Source organism: Felis catus, chromosome B2 (genome assembly GCF_018350175.1).
Source record: "Felis catus isolate Fca126 chromosome B2, F.catus_Fca126_mat1.0, whole genome shotgun sequence".
Taxonomy (NCBI): domain Eukaryota; kingdom Metazoa; phylum Chordata; class Mammalia; order Carnivora; family Felidae; genus Felis; species Felis catus.
The window spans coordinates 25,388,590-25,408,506 of NC_058372.1; the positions used below are offsets into that span (position 1 = coordinate 25,388,590).

Here is a 19,917-nt window from a genome sequence, read left to right on the forward strand (position 1 = left end):
AGAAACACCCGAATGACCAGGAAAAGGAAGAAGAAAAGCACATACAGAGAAGGGTAGAAAGACACTCAATGTTCTTTAGTATTTTCTAAAATTTCTAATTTTGTAGTCAGAAAATATGAATATGTAAAATAAGTTTTCCTACCATAATAAAATATATATGTGTATATAATGTATGTGTATATTATACACACACACACACACACACACACACACACACACACATATTTGTTGTTTTCTATTTTGAAAGGTCCAGATTGACAATTCTAGTAAAAGTAACACATACTGGGAATGAAACATTCTAGAAGGGGCTAAAAAACATTGCCATATATTTACTCCAAATTATTATTATCTGGTGCAAACATTTATAAACTATAACGTGGTGGAAATGACATTTTCAAAGTAAGTTAAATTGGGGCTCAGACTATTTATACTTTAAGCAGTCTTTTAATTTTTTATTTTTATTTATTTTATTTATTTTTATTTTACTAATTTTAAAAAATTTATTTATTTTGAGAGAGAGAGTGACCAGGGGAGGGACGAGAGAGAGGGAGAGAGAGAGAATCCCAAGCAGGCTCCATGCTATCAGAGCGGTGCCTGACACGGGGCTCGAACTCACAAACCGTGAGATCATAACCTGAGAGGAAACCAAGAGTCAGACGCTTAACAGACTGAGACACCCAGGTGCCCCTATTTATTTTTATTTTAGAGAGAGAGAGCACGAGCAGGGGAGAGGGGCAGGGGGAGAGAGAGAATCTTAAGTGGGCTCCACACTAGGTGCGGAGCTGGACCCCACAACCCTGGGATCATGTCCTGAGCTAAAATCAAGAGTAGGATGATCAACTGACACCTAGGTGGTCTTTATAAAGAGGAAGCACTTTAGGTGCTTTAAGTAAATTTCCTCCATCTTCATAAAGAAATGCTTTTATTCAAAAGCGTGAAGATGTGTGCTCACAGCACACATATAGCAGGCAAGGCTATTTTAGACGAGTTTCACAGGAAAGAGAAGTGGAAGTGCTTTGTCCCCTGGACCTCCTCTGAGGACACAAACAAATACACTGTGAGACTGTTCCCGAATAATTCATACAACTTTACTGCTGGAATGGCTCTTGGGTTTTCATTATTCTACTGATGCTCAAAATTTCAGAATCCCAATTAAATCTCTCTCAACCAGATCACATGCGTCGCGTTAGAGATGGCATCCACTGAGAGCAATGTTCATCATCATCCCACATCTCCAGGGTGCTTTCACAAGATTCCTCTCATGGAAGGCAGGAAATAAGAACATCCCAGCAGAGCGAAACGTGAGATCCTGAGTCCCTCTGTAAAATGCAGGCCCGGCCCAGCCTTCTACTGGGAATTCACTCCTTTCCTTTCCAGTCTGAATTTTGTCATCATCACCCCAAAGTGCCTTCAGGGCAGGGATGGCTCAAACACTCGACAGTGACATCAAGTCCAAAGCAGGAAATGACAGGTGGCAGGAGGATGTTGGCTCTCCTCCCCCACCACCCTGCCCAACAGCCAGAAGATCTGCTCCTTTTTACACGGGAGCGTAGGGGAGAAAACCACCTTTCCCCAAAGCTTGCCAAAAGCCTATTCCAGGGAAGGGGAGGATCAGTGGGCCTCGTTTCCCCTGTTATCATCTGCATGGGTGCTGTGCAGCATAGCTTTGCTGTGTGACAATGTGGTGGTGCTGGCGACGCCCACATGGAGGAGAGTTGGAGCTCACAGCCATCGGATGAGTCACCTGAGGCTGGGCAGGCATTATTTAAAAATCTGCCTGTGTGCTTCTTTGATTATATTCCAACAGACAACAGGGGCGGGGACTGGGGGAGGAGTGAGCAGAGGAGAAAGCAGGCTGGGTGCAGACTGGGTGGCGGGAGGAGGGAGCCTCGGCCAAGGACATTTGTTGCCAGTAATCCACGGGCAGTCCTCATGTGCCTGGGCCTGCTGTAATCAATGTTGTCATTTATTTATTGACTGCATGTTCACTAAACGTCCAGCTCACATTGTGTCTCACATACACAACATAACAAAAACAGATTTCCATGTTTCGGATATGGTAACAGAGGCTCAGAGAAGGTAGGTGATGTGCTTAAGGACCCAACCAAAACAAAGCAGAGGGGGCACCATCCGTGAGGGTGATCTAGCCCTCCACAGGTAGGGAAAAGCACCCCTGTCAGGGTCCCATGTCCCCAGTAAGGTCCCTATCAGGTCACATCTTCTGCTATTTGGCCCCAAGTCCCCATCTTGAAGGCAACAACAAGGCCAGAGGCAATTATCTCCAGAAAATCTTTGTGGCACTGTGCTATTGGTGAAGTTACCTGGGGCAGGGCCATTCTCTGGAGGGGACCAAGCTTGGCTGGTCATGAAGAGTCCAAGATGTCCTAGTTGGAGGCAGACATGGGGAGAAGGTAGGAGGCCAGGCCTTAGGAACCTGGGAACAGCATCAGTGGGATGGATTGTGTACTGGGGGCCCATCTGCAAGGGGAGGGAGGGGAGGAGAGAGCCTAGGAAACCCATCCCCTTCTGAGACAGGGCATCAGGCACCTGACTGGTTCTGAGAGGACCCCAAAGGACTGGCTTCTTAAAGCAGGCGTGATGAAGCCATGGCACTGCCCGCCTCTGATATATGCCCACCATTAACATGGCAAGCAGGCTTCCTACTTATAACGACAGCATCAGCTTGGTTTTATGGGGGGCAGTTTTGCTCCATAAACTTGACCTGCTTTCATATAGAGCTTCTCATTTCCTACTCACAAAGCTGGCTACAGGGCACCTATAATTATCATCATTTTATAGTTGGAGAAACTGGCCCCAGAGAGGAAAAGGAGTATGTGCAGGGAAACAAAAACAGTCCCCAGGTCCCTGCTCACCTAGCCCAATGTTCAGGATCATCTTTGAGAATAATTAAGATTGGGTGTTACGTCAACCTGACCAAGCCTTTAAAACTCACCTGGGCTTTGTCTTTGTAGAAGGAATCTAGATGTCCTCACTTACTAGCTTTGTAGCTAGTCAGCTCTTTGAGTCTCCTTTTCCGAGCTGCGAAATTGGGAGAGTCATTACATTTACTCTAGAACAGGGCTGTTCAATAGAAATACCACATGAGTCACAAAGGTAACAAATTTTTCCAGTAGTCACTACTAGTGCAGCAGTCATTTAAAAAGGTAAAGAAAAATGAGTGAAATTAATTTTAAAAATAGATTCACAATATTATTTTGATATGTAATCAATATACAAAAGTAGTAATGGAATATTTTACAGCCTTTTAACATGCCCAGTCCACGAAATCCAGTGAATACTTACACTTAAAGCGCATCTCAATTTAAACTACCTACATTTCAAGTGTTTAGTAGTCACACGTGGCTGGTGGCCTTTGAACCAGACTGGGCAGCTCTATAAGGCTGCGGTGAGCTCCAGGTGACATACTGAATGCAAGGCACACATGCCTGGGGTGATGTGTGGCTAGAATATCCTCTCTGACACACACTCTCGCACGCAGAATTTTCCACATTTAAGTGGTTTTTATGAAGAAGACCCAAAGCAGACTGACACAAATCCAGCACCCTCCCAAACCAACCACCTTCCTCACAAGTAGAAGGAAAATGCCACCCTTGCATCCTTGGTTTCCTTGAACACAGTTCCCATCTGCTCTCACCGAGAAACCCCTCACTCTTCCCCACCCTGCGCCCCCTCCCCTCGTTTAGACTAGCTGCGAATTCCCACCCTAAATAGAAAGAGAACGCGGCCGGGACTCGGGGACCCTGCCTAGAGAGGCAGGCAGGAAAGCTTAGCGAACAGACCGAGAGCCCACTATCACTTCTAGTCTCCCTACTCCAAAGGGTACTCGCTGCCTCTCACCCTTCCGAGGAGGCGAGGACCCCTTTTGGAGGCAGCCCCTCCCCCTGGTTCCGCGACCCAGGTTTCCAGCCCCTCTCGGGTATCCAGAGTGGAAAGGTGGGTGTGGATGCAGTTTACTGAAGGACCCAGTTCAAGGGTGGGGTAGCGTCCGTGGATCGAGCCGACCGCGGCTGGCTGGGCCCGATGCCGCGACACCGCCCTTGGCCGCCGGACGAAGGTGCCGGGCGCCCTCCCTGCAGTCAGCAGTCAGGCCGGAGCGCCCCCGCACCTCGCACCGCGCCCCAGCTCCCCCTCGCGGTGCCGCAGTCCCCGCGGCGCCGCCCCCATCCCCGCCCTCCATTACGTCATCGCAGGCCAGACCGGGGAGGGGACCAGTTCCCCCGTATAAAAGGCTGGGCTGGGGGGCGGCGACTGGTCTCTGCTGCGGAGTCCGCCGGTCGCGCCGTGCACAGCTCCGAGGGCCAGCGCCTCCACCCTCTCCGCAGCCGGCACCATGCGCGAGATCGTGCACATCCAGGCGGGCCAGTGCGGCAACCAGATCGGCGCCAAGGTGGGCGCACCGCCCGGCAGGGGCTGGGCAGGGGGCGGCAGGCCCCGAGGGTGCGGACCCGGGTCAGGGGCGGCGGGACCCCAGGGTGCAGGGCAGGGGCCGGGGGGAGGCGGCGGTAGCCCTCCGGCCCGGTGGCGCATTCTCGGCGCGGCCGCCGGGTGGGGCCCAGGAAGCCACACAACCTGCCACGATGCGCGCGGCGACGCAGTTGTGTGTGCCTTTAATCAAGGCCTTTTGAAATTTCCTCGGACACGGCCCTTCTGCCAGACGTAGTCGACATTACCCTGGATGTATTACTCTCTGAAATTTGGGTAGGGGCAGAGGTCTTATTAATCCAGTGGCCTCATGTGGAATTCAATTTTATTTTCCTCTATAGTTTGAATGAAAAAAATGCAATGTCATTGGGGTGACAAGCTAGAGAGACTTCTTGTCGGGTTACAAAGACGAGGATGTTAGATAATTTCCCTAATATGAGCACCATCTGGACGTGATGATACATAATGTCAGAGTCTGACTTCCTGTCTGGGAGGCGGCAGGTGACCGTCCTGGGGCTGGGACTTCCCACCGCAGTGGGCGAGGCAGGAGCCAGCGTGGTGCAAGGGTGTGGGCGGGCGCCTGGACAAGGACGTGGTCTCTTTCAGAACCGCCATATTGCCCACCCCAACCTCCCCGCCCCCTTTCCTGCTGCAAATTCACAATGGAGCCTGTGCCCTCAGCGTGCCCTGCTCTGGCCACTGTCCCCAATCGGGCTCCCAGATTCCTCCTGCCTGCCCTTCCCCAACCATCCCCTGCTGGGGGCAGGGGCGACAGGCCACAGGATGTCAGTGGTAGAAAACTGTGCTGCCTGGAGGGCTGGGTGGGGTTTGCGCCAGGAGACATTGATCCCTGGAGGCAGTCTCTCAGGGCGGGGTCCAAGTGGTCCTTGGTCCTGGCTGGCAGGCAGGACCCGTCCATCAGCTGGGATGCTGTGACTTTCAGCCCTGCCTGGGGGTGATGGCCTCCCCAGCATCCATAGCTTTCCCTAGAAGGGGATCTGCTGGGCTCACCCTCCTGGTTCAGTGCCCTTCCCGGCTTTGCAGTCTGTCGCCATAATATGGCCGATGCTCTGCAGATTTCCAAACCCCTCTGCAGCAGCTGCTGGAGGAACAGGGGCTTGTGCCTATAGGACTCCTCCACTGTCTGACCACAATGGCCACTGTTCCAAGGACATGACAGGGAGAAAAGGGCCATCCTTCTTGATATTTAGGATGCTAGGCCATCATGTGGTTTGTTTTTTTCTCCCCAGTTTTGGGAGGTCATCAGTGATGAGCATGGGATCGACCCCACTGGCAGTTACCATGGAGACAGTGACTTGCAGCTGGAGAGAATCAATGTGTACTACAACGAAGCTGCTGGTGATTATTTCAGTGTTTTTTGTTTGGTTTTGTTTTTTTGCCCAGTCAACCTTGCTTTGCATACCGTGGCAGACGGCATGTGCTAGGAACATACAAATGCCAAAGACATGCTTCTTGCATTCATTTTAAATGTCAACTGGCAAAAATACACTTTATAGTTCCTTACGACTCCTGCATGTTTGCCATGACTAAGCATGCCATCATCTCTTTTAAAGCAGAAAAGCACCTCTGCTCACTTTTGCCTCAGATGCTAGAATTTTCTCTAATGATTCTGCCGTGAAAGGCACATAGAGCACAGTCTTGCCTGTGATTCCCTTGCCCACTGCAGGTCTAAGTCTGGCTCTGTTCCCCACAGGTAACAAATACGTACCTCGGGCCATCCTGGTGGATCTGGAGCCAGGCACCATGGACTCGGTCAGGTCTGGACCATTTGGCCAGATCTTCAGGCCAGACAACTTCGTGTTCGGTATGTAGTCCTGATCCGTGGCAAATGGCTCAGTGAGTCTCCTTTCTCAACACTGTGGAAATCACCGTTCTTGGTGCTGAATGCTAAGGTGGAGATTGTGTGTCCACGGACAGCCTTGGGTCCTGGCCACTTCTCTGGCCCCTCTCTGGGCAGCTCAAAGAGCTGTCAGCCTGCAGAGGGCTTCTATGGTGCTCCTACTACAGAGCAGCCCGTGGCAGTAAAGAATACTGAGTAGTGATGAACCTTCCAACAGGAAGGTTAACAGGCTGCCGGTAATGTCAGAGGGCCCGAGGCAGCAGGTAACCATTTCAGGAAGCCAAAGGCCAAAGGCACAGGTTGTGACCAGAAGTGGAGACAGCAGCTTGGAGCCCATCTTCCTTTTGGATCATATTGTACCCTTGCCCTTGCCTGTTTACTAAACCTATTCACAGAAGCTTCCTGTTCCTAATTTTAAAACCAGTTGGGTTTTGTTAAACCGTCTTCTTGATCAGTTAATAACTCCATATGAATAAACTTGCTTATGATCTCCAGTGTTTTTGAAGATCATGGATGTATAGAAAATTTTCTGTAAGAAAGCATATCTAAAAGAGAAGAATCTGCAATTCCAAGATTAGTCTATAGTCAAAATGAAAGAATTCAGATTTCCTTATGTTTTAGTGTCTAATATTCTCCTTTCCCTCTGGCAGGCCAGAGCGGTGCTGGAAACAACTGGGCAAAGGGCCACTACACAGAGGGAGCCGAGCTGGTCGACTCGGTCCTGGACGTGGTGAGGAAGGAATCAGAAAGCTGTGACTGTCTGCAGGGCTTCCAGCTGACCCACTCGCTGGGGGGCGGCACAGGGTCAGGGATGGGCACCCTGCTCATCAGCAAGATCCGGGAGGAGTACCCCGACCGCATCATGAACACCTTCAGCGTCATGCCCTCGCCCAAGGTGTCAGACACGGTGGTCGAGCCCTACAACGCCACCCTGTCGGTGCACCAGCTAGTGGAGAACACAGATGAAACCTACTCCATTGACAACGAGGCTCTGTACGACATCTGCTTCCGTACCCTGAAACTGACCACCCCCACGTACGGCGACCTCAACCACCTGGTGTCGGCCACCATGAGCGGGGTGACCACCTGCCTGCGCTTCCCGGGCCAGCTGAACGCCGACCTGCGCAAGCTGGCCGTGAACATGGTGCCCTTCCCGCGCCTGCACTTCTTCATGCCCGGCTTCGCGCCGCTCACCAGCCGGGGCAGCCAGCAGTACCGCGCGCTGACGGTGCCCGAGCTGACCCAGCAGATGTTCGACTCCAAGAACATGATGGCCGCGTGCGACCCGCGCCACGGCCGCTACCTGACCGTGGCTGCCATCTTCCGCGGCCGCATGTCCATGAAGGAGGTGGACGAGCAGATGCTCAACGTGCAGAACAAGAACAGCAGCTACTTCGTCGAGTGGATCCCCAACAACGTGAAGACGGCCGTGTGCGACATCCCGCCGCGCGGCCTCAAGATGTCGGCCACCTTCATCGGCAACAGCACGGCCATCCAGGAGCTGTTCAAGCGCATCTCGGAGCAGTTCACGGCCATGTTCCGGCGCAAGGCCTTCCTGCACTGGTACACGGGCGAGGGCATGGATGAGATGGAGTTCACCGAGGCCGAGAGCAACATGAACGACCTGGTGTCCGAGTACCAGCAGTACCAGGACGCCACGGCCGACGAGCAGGGCGAGTTCGAGGAGGAGGAGGGCGAGGACGAGGCTTAAGGACTTCTCAAATACATCGTGCATCTTTAGTGAACTTCTGTTGTCCTCAATCAAGCATGGTCTTTCTATTTGTATACTATGGTGCTCAGTTTTGCCTCTGTCAGAAATTCACACTGTTGATGTAATAATGTGGAACTCCTAAAAATTACAGTATTGTCTAAGATATCTATACTAATAAAAAAGCATGTGTCTAAAACTTTGTGGCCTTTTTTCCTTTCAGGTAATTTTTATTCCACTAAATGCTTTTTTTGGTTTTTAACTCACTACATCTTATCTTTTTTTTTTTTTTAAATATTTATTTGAGAGAGAGTGTGCGCACAAGTGGTGGAGGGGCAGAGGGAGAGGGAGAGAGGATTCCAAGCAGGCTCTGCACTGTTAGTGCAGAACTGGATACCAGGCTCAACATCTAGAACAGTGAGCTCATGACTGAGCCACCAGGTGCCCTTCCAGTAAATGCTTCTGGGTTTAGTCATCTTAACAAAATTGGATTTTTGTTAAGTGTTTTTAAGTTAATGGCTTCTCTGCTCTTTTAATAAAGACAGATATAAAGACATATTTTTCATTTTCACTGACCCCAAGTATTAAAGTAAATGAATCCAGTAAACATGTCCAGGAGTGAATCGAGATTTAAGGACAAAGCAAACCTTCCTCCCTTACTTGCTGTAGTTCCAGCAACCCTTGTGAAAATGTAGTACGGAGGGTCGTGTTTCTCTACTTTGAACAATGTGATAAACACAAGTAAAAAGACCAGCGAAAACTTCTACCTCTCAGATAAAAAGTACAGCATAAATTCAAGATTCAAGGTATCCTGAAATAACAGTGATAAATACTCCAAATGCTTCATCTAAGATACAAAAGTAAATCACAACCAGAATTTATTTTAACTAATGGTAGAATTCACAACTTAATGTTTAAAAAATCAGATCTAATTTTTGTAGCCTTTACAGCTACAAGACTTTAAGTTTGTTTGTGTTTATTCATTTATTTAGAAGGAGTATGAGGGGAGGAGGGGCAGAGAGAAAGTATCCCAAGCAGGCTCTGAGCTGTCAGCCCAGAGCAGGATGCAGGGCTCGAACTCATGAACCACAAGATTGTGACCTGAGCTGAAATCCAGAATCACACTTAATCGACTGAGCCACCCAGACACCCCTAGAAGACGTCTTAATAGGTCATTATTTACACATGTCTGAGAGTACTTTGCAGGGAGTAGAAAGCACGGGGAGGCAGGTGAGGTGAGGTGTGATGGGTGTGTTTCACAGGTGGCAACAGGCTGAAGCCCCACACTAAGGAATGCCCAGCTCCCAGCAGTGGGCATTTTTATCGTAAGAAGTCTTCTGCTAACTTATTGAATTCATTTGCAAAACGCAGATGCAGGTTGTGTTTGCCTTCTGGCATCAAATGCAACCTAAAAAAAAAAAAAAAAAAAGCACTTATGATTAATGGCACACAATTTAATCAAACTCTTACCCTTTCTAACATTTCATGAAAATCTGAAGTGGAAAACCGCCCCTTCTTTTCGTGACTACTATTGGGGAGAAAACATAAGATACGTAATACAAACTTTCCCCGAATATAGACTTAAGGGTGAAAGCTTCTTGGGTGTTGACTTAACAGAACACACACATGGCAACTGGAATTTGGAACTGTATCCTGTAACAAAGAGTTTGACTTTAAATCTGATGAGAGTGGGGGATGTGATTTGGTCGTTACCTAGGGAGAAAAAAAAATCCATTTTAATAAGGTTGACTTTAAGAGAGAAGGTTGAGGAGATGATAAAAATACGAAATGTCCAGACTCCACTGGATTGGAACAGGTGAGCTTCTTGGGGTTTCCTACAGTGAGAGCCCAAATCAGAAATCACAGCCCCCACCAGCCTGTTGTTTAAGGCTCAAAATCACCCAGTCATTTTTGGAGGATTGACTAAGTCTGGATACAAGCCACCAGACAAAGGGCAAGTTAAGTGTTCCTTAGGATTGTGAGGGCAGCTGGAGGCGGCATCAGCAACGCTTTGTTCTGCAGCTGTCACAACATGTCTTGTGGCAAACCTCACTGTGCTCATGAGACTTCTTTCAATAAGCTTTTGGTCAAATGTGGCTGGTTGCAATTTCTTTAATAAAAGCAGTCTTCTCTGAGTTCTGCACTTATTGGCTATAAAAGCGCAGAAATAATAAAAGTTTTAAACAAAGCTTTTAGGATATAAGCAAAAGTTCAAGCTATTTTATATACAGTAACAATAGGGACATTAAAAGGGTCATACTGGGGCAAAATGCCAGTTACTACATTGCCTAATTCTCTGACCTTTCAGCAACTGGGGTTTGAGAGCTCTAAGAACTTCAGTGGGCACTAAGGAGGATTTGCAGGGAAAAAGAGCTGGGGAATAGAGCTGTCCTTGGACAATGTTGGGCCCCCTGCAACTCCACCACACTGGGCGTGAGGTAGGTGTATGTAGATACACGTGATAATCTACTTGAAAAAGGATATATTGTTGGCATCTTTCTGAGGCCCTGGGGAAAGCTAATAATGCCATTAATAGCCAGAACACTCCAAATTCAATTTTAATGTGGTTCAGGAAATAAAGGATAAGCTGCACCAACCCCAAAGACAGGACCCCAGTTGTGCTACACAAGGAACAAGGGCTTGCAGGGATGCTCAGGGTCTCCATTTTTAGAAGGCAGAAAATAACAAACTGCAAGGATATTGAAAGGTCATAGAAGGACATGTCTAGGCTAAACTGAATGTATACTAACTGAACTCTGAAACAGAGGGACCCTGACCTGCCAAAGCTGGACGTTTTCCTTCGTGGGTAGTCAAGCTGGTTATCACATGCTCTACCCTGTTGCTACAATTTTCTCAGGATTCCCAAGGAAGGAGAGACACCTACTGTGAATCTCTTCTTTTTTTAGCCTCAGTGCTCCTGCACTATTCATTGGTAATCTCTATAGGTCTCAGGTAAAGAAAAATTAGGTTCCCTTCATTAAAAATAGTGGAGGCCTGTTTTGAGGCATCTACATTCAGAACTGCACTGGACTGTGGATAGGTGGGTGGAGGGATAGGGTTATGAAGAAAATTGCTCTTCTCCTTGATACATTTGGGAGGTCATTTCAAGGTCCTTAGTATATCCTTGGCCTTTAGGTCTGACACAGGATTCACTACACTTAACACTTACCAAGTGTACCTCTTTGGGAACAGTCACCTGGACAGGCATAAATATGTAGATGTCAAGGCAATGTAGCAGTGTACTGCTGAGGGAGCTTCTCACCCAAATAACAAAAGGAACTAATCCCATGCTCTGTGTTTTCAAACAACCACATTTTCCAGGAAAACCAGTAGCAAGTCCCCCACAATCAAACACATGGCTCAGCTGGAAATGAAGGGGCCTCCTGCTTGCTGGGGCCGGCTCCTGCCTGCATTTGGCTCCTTTAGAAAAAGAGATGTGACTCTAGATCTTCTCAGCAACAGAAATGTGTCTAATCCCACAGTGTAAATTCAGTGGTGGTTTTACCTCTGCTTGAGAACACTCCTTCCAGGATGCTCTTCACAGATGAAGTGACAAAGGAGAAACACGCTGGCCCCACTATATTACCTCTCCTTCCTCAGTCTAACCTTCTACAGCTTTCAAGTTAAGCTCGGAGAGCTACAGACAGGAACAGGCAATAAGCAATGCGCTATAGTTTTTTCCTTCACTTTGGATATGATAAACCTCTACATCATATATGAACCCATAAAGTTGTTAGTTAAGTCTGAGCATTTCTGTTTTAACCAAAAACCAAAGTAGTCGTTCTTTGTACCTGGAGCTCTTCCCCTATGAAAACTGGACAGCAATGTGATTCACCGGGAGGCCTTCTCTCTTTCAGGCATTCCTCCCCAGGCCATCCAAACCTGGCTGCCAACAACATCCCCTTTCAATTCTTTATTCTCTGCTTGCTATCTATCGATCTATCTATCCATCTATTTATTATGTTCTTTATTTTGAGAGAGACAGCGTGAGCACGGGGGGGACACAGGGAGAGAAGAACAAAGGATCCGAAGCAGGCTCTGTGCTGACAGCAGTGAACCTGATGCAGGTCTCCAACTCACAAACTATGAGATCATGACCTGAGCCGAAGTCGGAGGCTCAACCGACTGAGCCACCCAGGCGCCCTCTCTGTTCCTTTTAAAGAGCCCATCTACGAAAAGGGTGATAATGGATGGGCCATAATTCCCTTCAAGCTGGTAAAGCAGGGGTGTAGAGCATGGCCTACCAGCCTGCATCTTCCCCAGCAGGCTCTCTCCTCTCAGCCAGAGGGCGGCCAGGCCCAAGTAGATGTTTGGGAAAGGCGGAAGTAGAGATCTTGCTGCAAAGTTTCTTCTCTCAAATGCAACCTTGTCTCAAGCATTAGAAAGAAACAAAACTTCCTCAGAGGCTGTTTTTCTAGTAATGCCACAGCTAGGAACAGACCCCTCTGGGCTATCGGGGTCTACCAGATGGATGCTTGTAACTCGTGTGTGGAGACACAAGCCTTGCCAAACCTGGGGGATTACAAGGGCCAAGTAGGGGCCTTCTGACTGGACTGAGAGCTTTCTTTGGGTCATAGCTGCATGTTATTGGAGGTGATACCACAGGGTTAAAAGCATGGGCAGTATGGGGTCAGGACATGTCCAGTCTAATCAACATGGGATCTATACTAGCAAGTTACTTCATCTCCTGAAACCACAATTCCTCATCTGGAAAAGGGGGATGAGTAACAGCATCTACCCCATAGGATTATTCTGATGACAAAATGCATATGAGGCTCATAGTACGGGATCTCTGGGCACACAGTGACCAATAAATGTTTGCTATTATTTTCTTATTCTTATTGAATTGTACTTTACAAGGTGCAAAAGTCCTTACAAAGGTTCTAATTATGTATGACATATTAATGAAATGCTCTGACTTGGGAGCATAATCTATTTACATTTGGCTAACACAATCCACTCCAGTTGGAGAGATTTTACAACATGTCACGGTAAGTCTTGTCTAGAAAGGATGAGACCCCACTCTCGCTACAATGCAAAGCATTCAGCTTTGTAAGAATGAGCCTAATCCTGTTTGGAGTTAATCTTGTAACCTGACCCTAAGTGGGATCTTGAGCTGATTGCTTTCCCTTCAACCACAGCAGCAAACAGTTAGAGATGAGGCACTAGAGGGAGCACCTGCAGGAGGAAGGGATGGGGAGAGCTAGAGAGAAAGTCATCCGGAGCAGTTAGAGGGGAGGGCACATCTCCCCTCCCCTGTCACAAATTTGGGGTTGGCCTAGAAGTGGAAGCCAAGGCAGCCATCCCTGCTTACTGTCCACCTACTCCCAGTAACCTGGCTCACTTTACCACAGAGCTAAAAACAAACCTTTGTCCTCAGCATGAATCTCTGTCACCTAGGTCAATTCATCTCACCCCCGCTCATGTGCATCTCCTCCTGGCCTGCACTGGAGGTCTGGGGCCATCTGACCTCTGATGGCCAGACTTGAAGAGCCCAGGAAGCTACAGAGAGAAGTCCCTTCCTCTCTTCTTCCCTTCCATGAGTCAGAGGACAGAACCTGGCCACTGCCTAGACAACCTAATCACATGTACCCTCACTGCCAGCCTGCTGTCACATCCTCCAGTGAACCTACCACAGGCCAAGACCTCTGTGGAGAATGCCTGTACCTTTGCCCTCCCCACTGTGATGGTTGGTTTTATGTGTAAACTTGACTGAGCCATGGATGCCCAGATATTTGATCAAACATTGTTCCGGGTGTTTCTGTGAGGGTGTTTTTGGATGAGATTAACATTTAAATCATTAGAATTCAGTGAAGTAGATTGTCCTCCCTGATATAGGTGGGCCACATCCAATCAGTTGAAGGTCTGAATAGAAGAAAAAGGCTGGTCCCCCCCCCCCCCCCCCAGATAAGAGGAAATGCTTCCTGCCTGACTGCCTTCAAACTGAGACATCAACTTTTTCTTGCTTTTGGACTCAAACTGAAACACTGACTCTTTCTGGTTCTCAGGCCTTCGGTCACACTGGAACCACACCATTGGCTCTCTCAGGTCTCCAGTTTGCTAGATGTTCCAGCTTGCCCACTGAAGATCTTGGACTTCTCAGCTTCCATAATTTCACGAGCCAATTCCTATTCCGTATAGTAAATCAACCTGTGTGTGTGTTATTTTCTTTTAAAAATTTTTTAAATGTTTTTATTTATTTTTGAGAGAGAGAGAGACAGAGCATGAGCAGGGGAGGGGCAGAGAGAGAGGGGGAGACACAGAACCCGAAGCAGGCTCCTGGCTCTGAGCTGTCAGCACAGAGCCCGACACGGGGCCCGAACTCATGGACTGTGAGATCATGAGCTGAGCTGAAGTCAGACGCCCAACCAGCTGAGCCACCCAGGAGCCCCTGTGTGTGTGTGTTATGTGTATCCTTTTGGTTCTGTTTCTCTGGAGAACGCTAATACACCCACACACCTGTACTGACAATGGTGCTGAAAATCGGGTCGAGGGCAGCTTGCCACTGACCTACTCACAAGCCACACCCCAGCTGTCTCCTCGGGCCCCTGATCACCAGAACCCACAGCAGCATTCCACCCACAGAAATGGCAGCTACTGCATACTGAGCTCCTATTAAATCTTAAATGTACAAACAAATGACAGGTATCATCACCATCTTACACACAGGGAAACAGAGGTATAGAAACACATGCACACTGCTGAAGGGCACACACTTAGTGACAGAGCCAGCACTCAGACCTGGGTCCATCTCCTTCCCTGCCAGGGCATGTAACCACTGCTATGAAGGGTTCCAGGACTCCAACACACCAGTTCTGCTTTCCAGGAAAGACTCCATTTTCCACCTCTCCCCTTTCGTTGACATTGAACCCCAGCTCTTTGCACACTTTACCCATCATTCTTTCCCACCTGACCTGGCTCTCTGGCCCTGGTCTCAGAACATGCAGTTGGGACTCTGCACCACACTTTTTGGGACTGAGTCACCAGTCAATGGCCCTTGTGTGCCTCTCATGTTCTCTTTCTTTCAAAGTGTACTAAGCACTTTAAAATGCACTAGACCACATCCTGGGACTGGTGCTGACATGCTCAGCAGGAGGAATATTAAATTTACATGCTAACAGCGGTTAAAAAGGACCAGGTGATCCCAAAAAGATAAGTAATTGGAGGAGGATACATCTGAGTTGCTACCTGAGGGATGAGCACACTTGGCCAGGCCACAGAAGGGGCTGAGGGCTGGAAGGGGATTCCAGGCAAGGTGGTGGTCATCTGCAGCTGGGTCTGAAACCCAGACGCTCGTCTCCACTGGTCCTCTCATTCCCAAGATCGGAGCACCTCCACAGAAACACAGGATTATGCCCTGAACTGCATCCTCTACGAATCCATATGCTGAAGTCCTAACCCCCACGACCTCAAAGTGTGACTTATTTGGATAGAAGATCTTTAAAGAGGCAATTAATGAGATCATATGAGTGGGCCCCAATCCAATGTGACTGGTATCCTTATAAGAGGAGATGAAGGCACATACACAGAGGGAAGACCATGTAAGGATAAAGGGAGAAGAACTATCTATAAGCCAAGGAAAGAAGCATAAGAAGAAATCAACCCTGCTGATACCCTGATCTCAGATTTCCAGCCTCCAGAACTCTGACGGAATAGATTTCTACTGTTTACGCCGCCCAGTGTGATACTTGTTACAGCGGCCCCAGCTGACCAGTATACACTGTAAGCACACGTGTAGCTTACTCAGCTGTGTAGTCACATCCTCTTCTGAGCTGGCTCAGCCCCACTGCCTCCTGGGGCCCATCCACTGCAACCCCAAAGGGTTCTGATGGACGCCAACCTCTGCTCAACACAAATCCTCCGAAAGTGAGCCAGGGCTGACCTTCAGGGTGATGCCCAAGAAGAAGCTAGCTAGCCAGGGAGGTGGTGAGCGACATCAGGGCTTTTCAGTCTAGGAGGGAGGGCTGGATGAGCAGGGAATGCACAGGGGCTGAGGCAGAACAAGAAGAATCAAAGGGGCAGGTCTGCTCCCCATCGCTGCTATTATCAGAATAGCTCTTATTTATGTTTTGTATCTTGGACTCCTGCACCAGAGTTTATTAGGAGGAACGGTTCAGCTAAAAACAAATTTTAAAACCACTGAACCCGAATGATCTTTAAGGCCTTTTCGCTTCCAAGAGAGTCTACCATTGTTCCTCACATACACATACACAAAAAGAGAGACAAATTGACATAGGAAGCAGGCCTGCTGAACAACCCTGCCCTTCCTTTGGCCTCCTTTTTTTTTTTTAATGTTTATTTATGTTTGAGAGAGAGAGAGAAAGAGAGCAGGGTTGGGGGGGAAGCAGAGAGAGAGGGGGGGGACAAAGGATCTGAAGCAGGCTCTTTGCTGACAGCAGAGAGCCCAATGCGGAGCTTGAACTCACAAACTGTGAGATCATTACCTGAGCTGAAGTCAGACCCTTAACCTACTGAGCCACCCAGCGCCCTCCATTTGGCCTCCTTCTGAGAGAAAGGCATTTGTTTCATATGTAATACCTGTTGATATAATCTCTGAAGGGATAGACTGTATCCTTAAATTTAATTATAAATGTACCTAGCAAGATAATGAAATATTAAGTTCACTGGGAACCTGCCACTCTAACCTGCTTCCCTGTTGTCAAATGGCTGAATCTCAAAGGACTCTGGTGCTCAAAGAACCCATTTTCCTTTTGTGGGGTCCAAAATAAACCACCTGTGTTCCAGGTGGGTTCATATTCATGTCCAACATAAAGGGGTCTTTTAGCAGATGAAGGTAAGAGGTATAAAATGCAAACCAGTTGAAGACAATCATTGCCAATAACACTTCACCTTCAACTCACTTGTTCCAAAGAATACTGCTCTAAAAAAAATGATCTTTCACAAAATAGTCCACTGAAATAATTAACATCTGAACGGGAAGGGAAAAATTTTTTCCCATATTGATGTATTCTGTTGCTAGGAGATGGGTTTAGAACAGAATTCCTAAATTAAACTTTCTTGCAGACTGACTTTTATTGAACCTGGTTTTCTGAGGGAACACACTGCATTTACCATGAGCGTCAGTGTGCAAAACCTGTCATTTCTGAAGCTAGAAGATAATTAACCAGGTCAGCAAGTATATAATCCAGGTATCTTACCATCATATTAAAATAACAGTATGTTTATGAGAGGCAGCTGTGCTGTGGGGGAAAAGTGCTATATTAGGAGGGGGGAAAAAAATCTAGGATTTGTCATTTACTAGCTATGCAACCTTAGAAGATTGCTTAACATCTCTTAGCCTTGATTTTTCTCATCTGTAAATGGGGACAATATTTTTTCATAAGTTCGTTATGAAGAGTTATTAGATATTGTATGTAAAATGCCCTTTAAAATATATAATGCTATATGGATATAAAAATTATACAGTTTTATAATAATTATATGTTATTGTAGAATAAGAAGCATGTCCCCAACATTTAATATTCTTTAAGAAATCTGTTTGTTGAAATGTATCATGGAATAATATGATTAAGAAGCAGTGGATGGCTGTTGCACCTGGGTGGCTCAGCCATCTGAGCGTCTGACTTCAGCTCAGGTCATGGTCTTGCAGTTTGTGAGTTCAAGCCCCACATTGGGCTCTCTGCTGTCAGGGCAGAGCCCACTTCAGATCCTATGTTCCCCTCCTTCTGCCCCTACCCCACGTTCACTCTTTCAAAAATAAATAAACAGTAAAAAAAAAAAAAAAAAAAAAAAAAGAAGTAGTGGATGGCTTACACCACACACAAAGATAAATTCAAAATGGATTAAGGACCTAAATGTGAGGCCTGAAACTATAAAATCCTAGCAGAAAACACAGGCAGTAATTTCTCTGACATGGACATAGCAACTTCTTGCTAATATGTCTCCTGAGGCAAGGGAACAAAAGCAAAAATAAACTATTGGGACTACATCTAGATAAAAAGCTTCTGCACAGGGGCACCTGGGTGGCTCAGTTGGTTGGGCGACTGACTTCGGCTCAGGTCATGATCTCACAGATCATGAGTTCGAGCCCCACGTCGGGCTCTGTGCTGACAGCTCAGAACCTGGAACCTACTTCGTATTCTGTATCTCCCCCTCTCTCTACCTCTCCCCTGCTCACACTCTGTGTCTCTCTGCCTCTCAGTAATAATAAATGTTAAAAAAAAAATTAAAAAGCTTCTGCACAGCAAAGGAAATGATCAACAAAACAAAAAGACAATCTACTGAATGAGAGAAGACATTTGCAAGTGATATATCTGATAAAGGGTTAGTATCCAAAATATGTAAAGAACTTATAAACTCAGCATCCAAAAAACAAATAATCCAATTAAAAAATAAGGCAGAAGACATGAACAGATATTTCTCCAAAGAAGATATCCAGATGGCCAACAGACATGCAAAGATGCATCACTCACCATCAGGGAAATGCAAATCAAAATTACAGGGAGATATCACTTCACACCTGTCAGAATGGCTAAAATCAACAACTCAAGAAACAACAGGTGTTGGCGAGGATGTAGAGAAAGGGGAGTTCTCTTGCTCTGTTGGTGGAAATGCAAACTGATACAGCTACTCTGGAAAACAGTATGGAATTTCCTCAAAAAGTGAAAAATGGAACTACCCCACCCTAGTAATCACACTACTAGGTATTTATCCCAAAGAATACAAAAACACTCATTCAAAGAGATACATGCATTATATGTTTATAGTAGCATTATTTACAATAGCCAAATTATAGAAGCAACCCAAGAATCCATCGACTGGTGAGCGGATAAAGAAGAGGTGGTATATATACACAATGGAGTATTGTTCAGTTGTAAAAAGAACAAAATCTTGTCATTTGCAAGATGGATCTAGAGAGTATAATGCCAAGTGAAATAAGCCAGTCAGAGAAAAACAAATACCATATGGTTTCAGTCATATGTGATGTTTAAGAAACGGGTAGTGGAAAAAGAGAGACAGAGAGACAAATCAAGAAACAGACTCTTAAGTATAGAGAACAGACTGATGGTTCCCAGAGGGGAGGTGGGTAGGGAATGGGTGAAATAGGTGAACGGGATTAAGAGTACTTGTCATAATGAGCACTGAGTAATGTGTAGATTTGTTGGATCACAATATTGTACACCTGTAACTAATATTTAGCACTGTTAAATCAGTACATCTGAAACTAATATTTAACTATCCTGGAATTAAAAAAAATTAATAATTAAAAAAAGAAGTTGTGGAACTGTTTCTGAGTCTGCTTTCCCTGATGGGCTGTTGTGTGCACACAGGGCAGGGGCCAGCAAGGACCATGCCAAGCAGTGCTGGTCCACAGTAGACATCAGAAAACTGCTCATGGATGGGGAGCCTGGGTGGCTCAGTTGGTTGGGCGTCTGACTTCAGTTCAGGTCATGATCTCCCCATTCCTGAGTTCGAGCCCCGTGTTCAGCTCTGTGCTGAAAGCTCAGAGCCTGGAGCCTGTTCAGATTCTGTGTCTCCTTCTCTGTCTCTGCCCCTCCCCTGCTCATGCTGTCTCTCTCTCAAAAATAAATAAATTAAAAAACAAAAACAAAAACAAAGCTCATGGAGGGAAAGAAGAGGAGGGAGGCAAAGAGGGAGGGAGGCAAAGAGGAAGGGAGGGAGGATTTTCTCATTACTAAAGCCAATTCCAAAAGAATTCCAAAGATGTCCAGAGTAATGACAGCATCCCTGGAATTAATATAGTTTCCCTAGGGTTGATAGTACCTTTATAATGATAAACTAACCTGAAAATTCCCAAATATATAAAAGTGTTTTAATTAACAATGATTGCTATAAATCTAAACTGTCTGCAGTGTTACAGGGCTTACTACCTATTAGCAGATATGCCTTTGCAGCAACATTAAAATAATCCACCCAAGAATTT

The 19,917-nt window shown here is 46.8% G+C and overlaps 2 protein-coding genes and 2 long non-coding RNA genes across 5 annotated transcripts in view; 2 read left to right on the forward strand and 2 right to left on the reverse strand.

Annotated features, from left to right (window-relative positions):
• Nucleotides 1-1,069: 1,069 nt before the first annotated feature.
• On the reverse strand, nucleotides 1,070-4,187 carry LOC109499597. The gene is made up of 3 exons (XR_002156940.3): nucleotides 3,859-4,187; nucleotides 2,954-3,039; nucleotides 1,070-2,384 (listed from the first exon to the last, which is right to left on the reverse strand). It is a non-coding gene; the product is annotated as an uncharacterized LOC109499597 (long non-coding RNA).
• A 63-nt stretch (nucleotides 4,188-4,250) lies between these two features.
• TUBB2A (tubulin beta 2A class IIa) lies at nucleotides 4,251-8,211 on the forward strand. Its single transcript, XM_023253720.2, has 4 exons — nucleotides 4,251-4,408; nucleotides 5,694-5,802; nucleotides 6,158-6,268; nucleotides 6,955-8,211. The coding sequence occupies exons 1-4, from the start codon at nucleotides 4,352-4,354 to the stop codon at nucleotides 8,013-8,015; spliced, it is 1,338 nt and encodes a 445-aa protein (XP_023109488.1). The 5' UTR covers nucleotides 4,251-4,351; the 3' UTR covers nucleotides 8,016-8,211.
• Nucleotides 8,212-8,873: 662 nt separating this feature from the next.
• BPHL (biphenyl hydrolase like) overlaps nucleotides 8,874-19,917 on the reverse strand; it is a 38,273-nt gene continuing 27,229 nt past the window's right edge. For both annotated transcript variants that reach the window (XM_003985848.5, XM_006931486.4), the window contains exon 7: nucleotides 8,874-9,420. In XM_003985848.5, coding sequence (XP_003985897.2) covers nucleotides 9,333-9,420 — 88 coding nt within the window. In that variant the 3' untranslated portion in view covers nucleotides 8,874-9,332. The remainder of the gene's footprint in view (nucleotides 9,421-19,917) is intronic.
• LOC109499599 lies at nucleotides 9,413-14,176 on the forward strand. The gene is made up of 2 exons (XR_002156942.2): nucleotides 9,413-9,828; nucleotides 14,021-14,176. It is a non-coding gene; the product is annotated as an uncharacterized LOC109499599 (long non-coding RNA).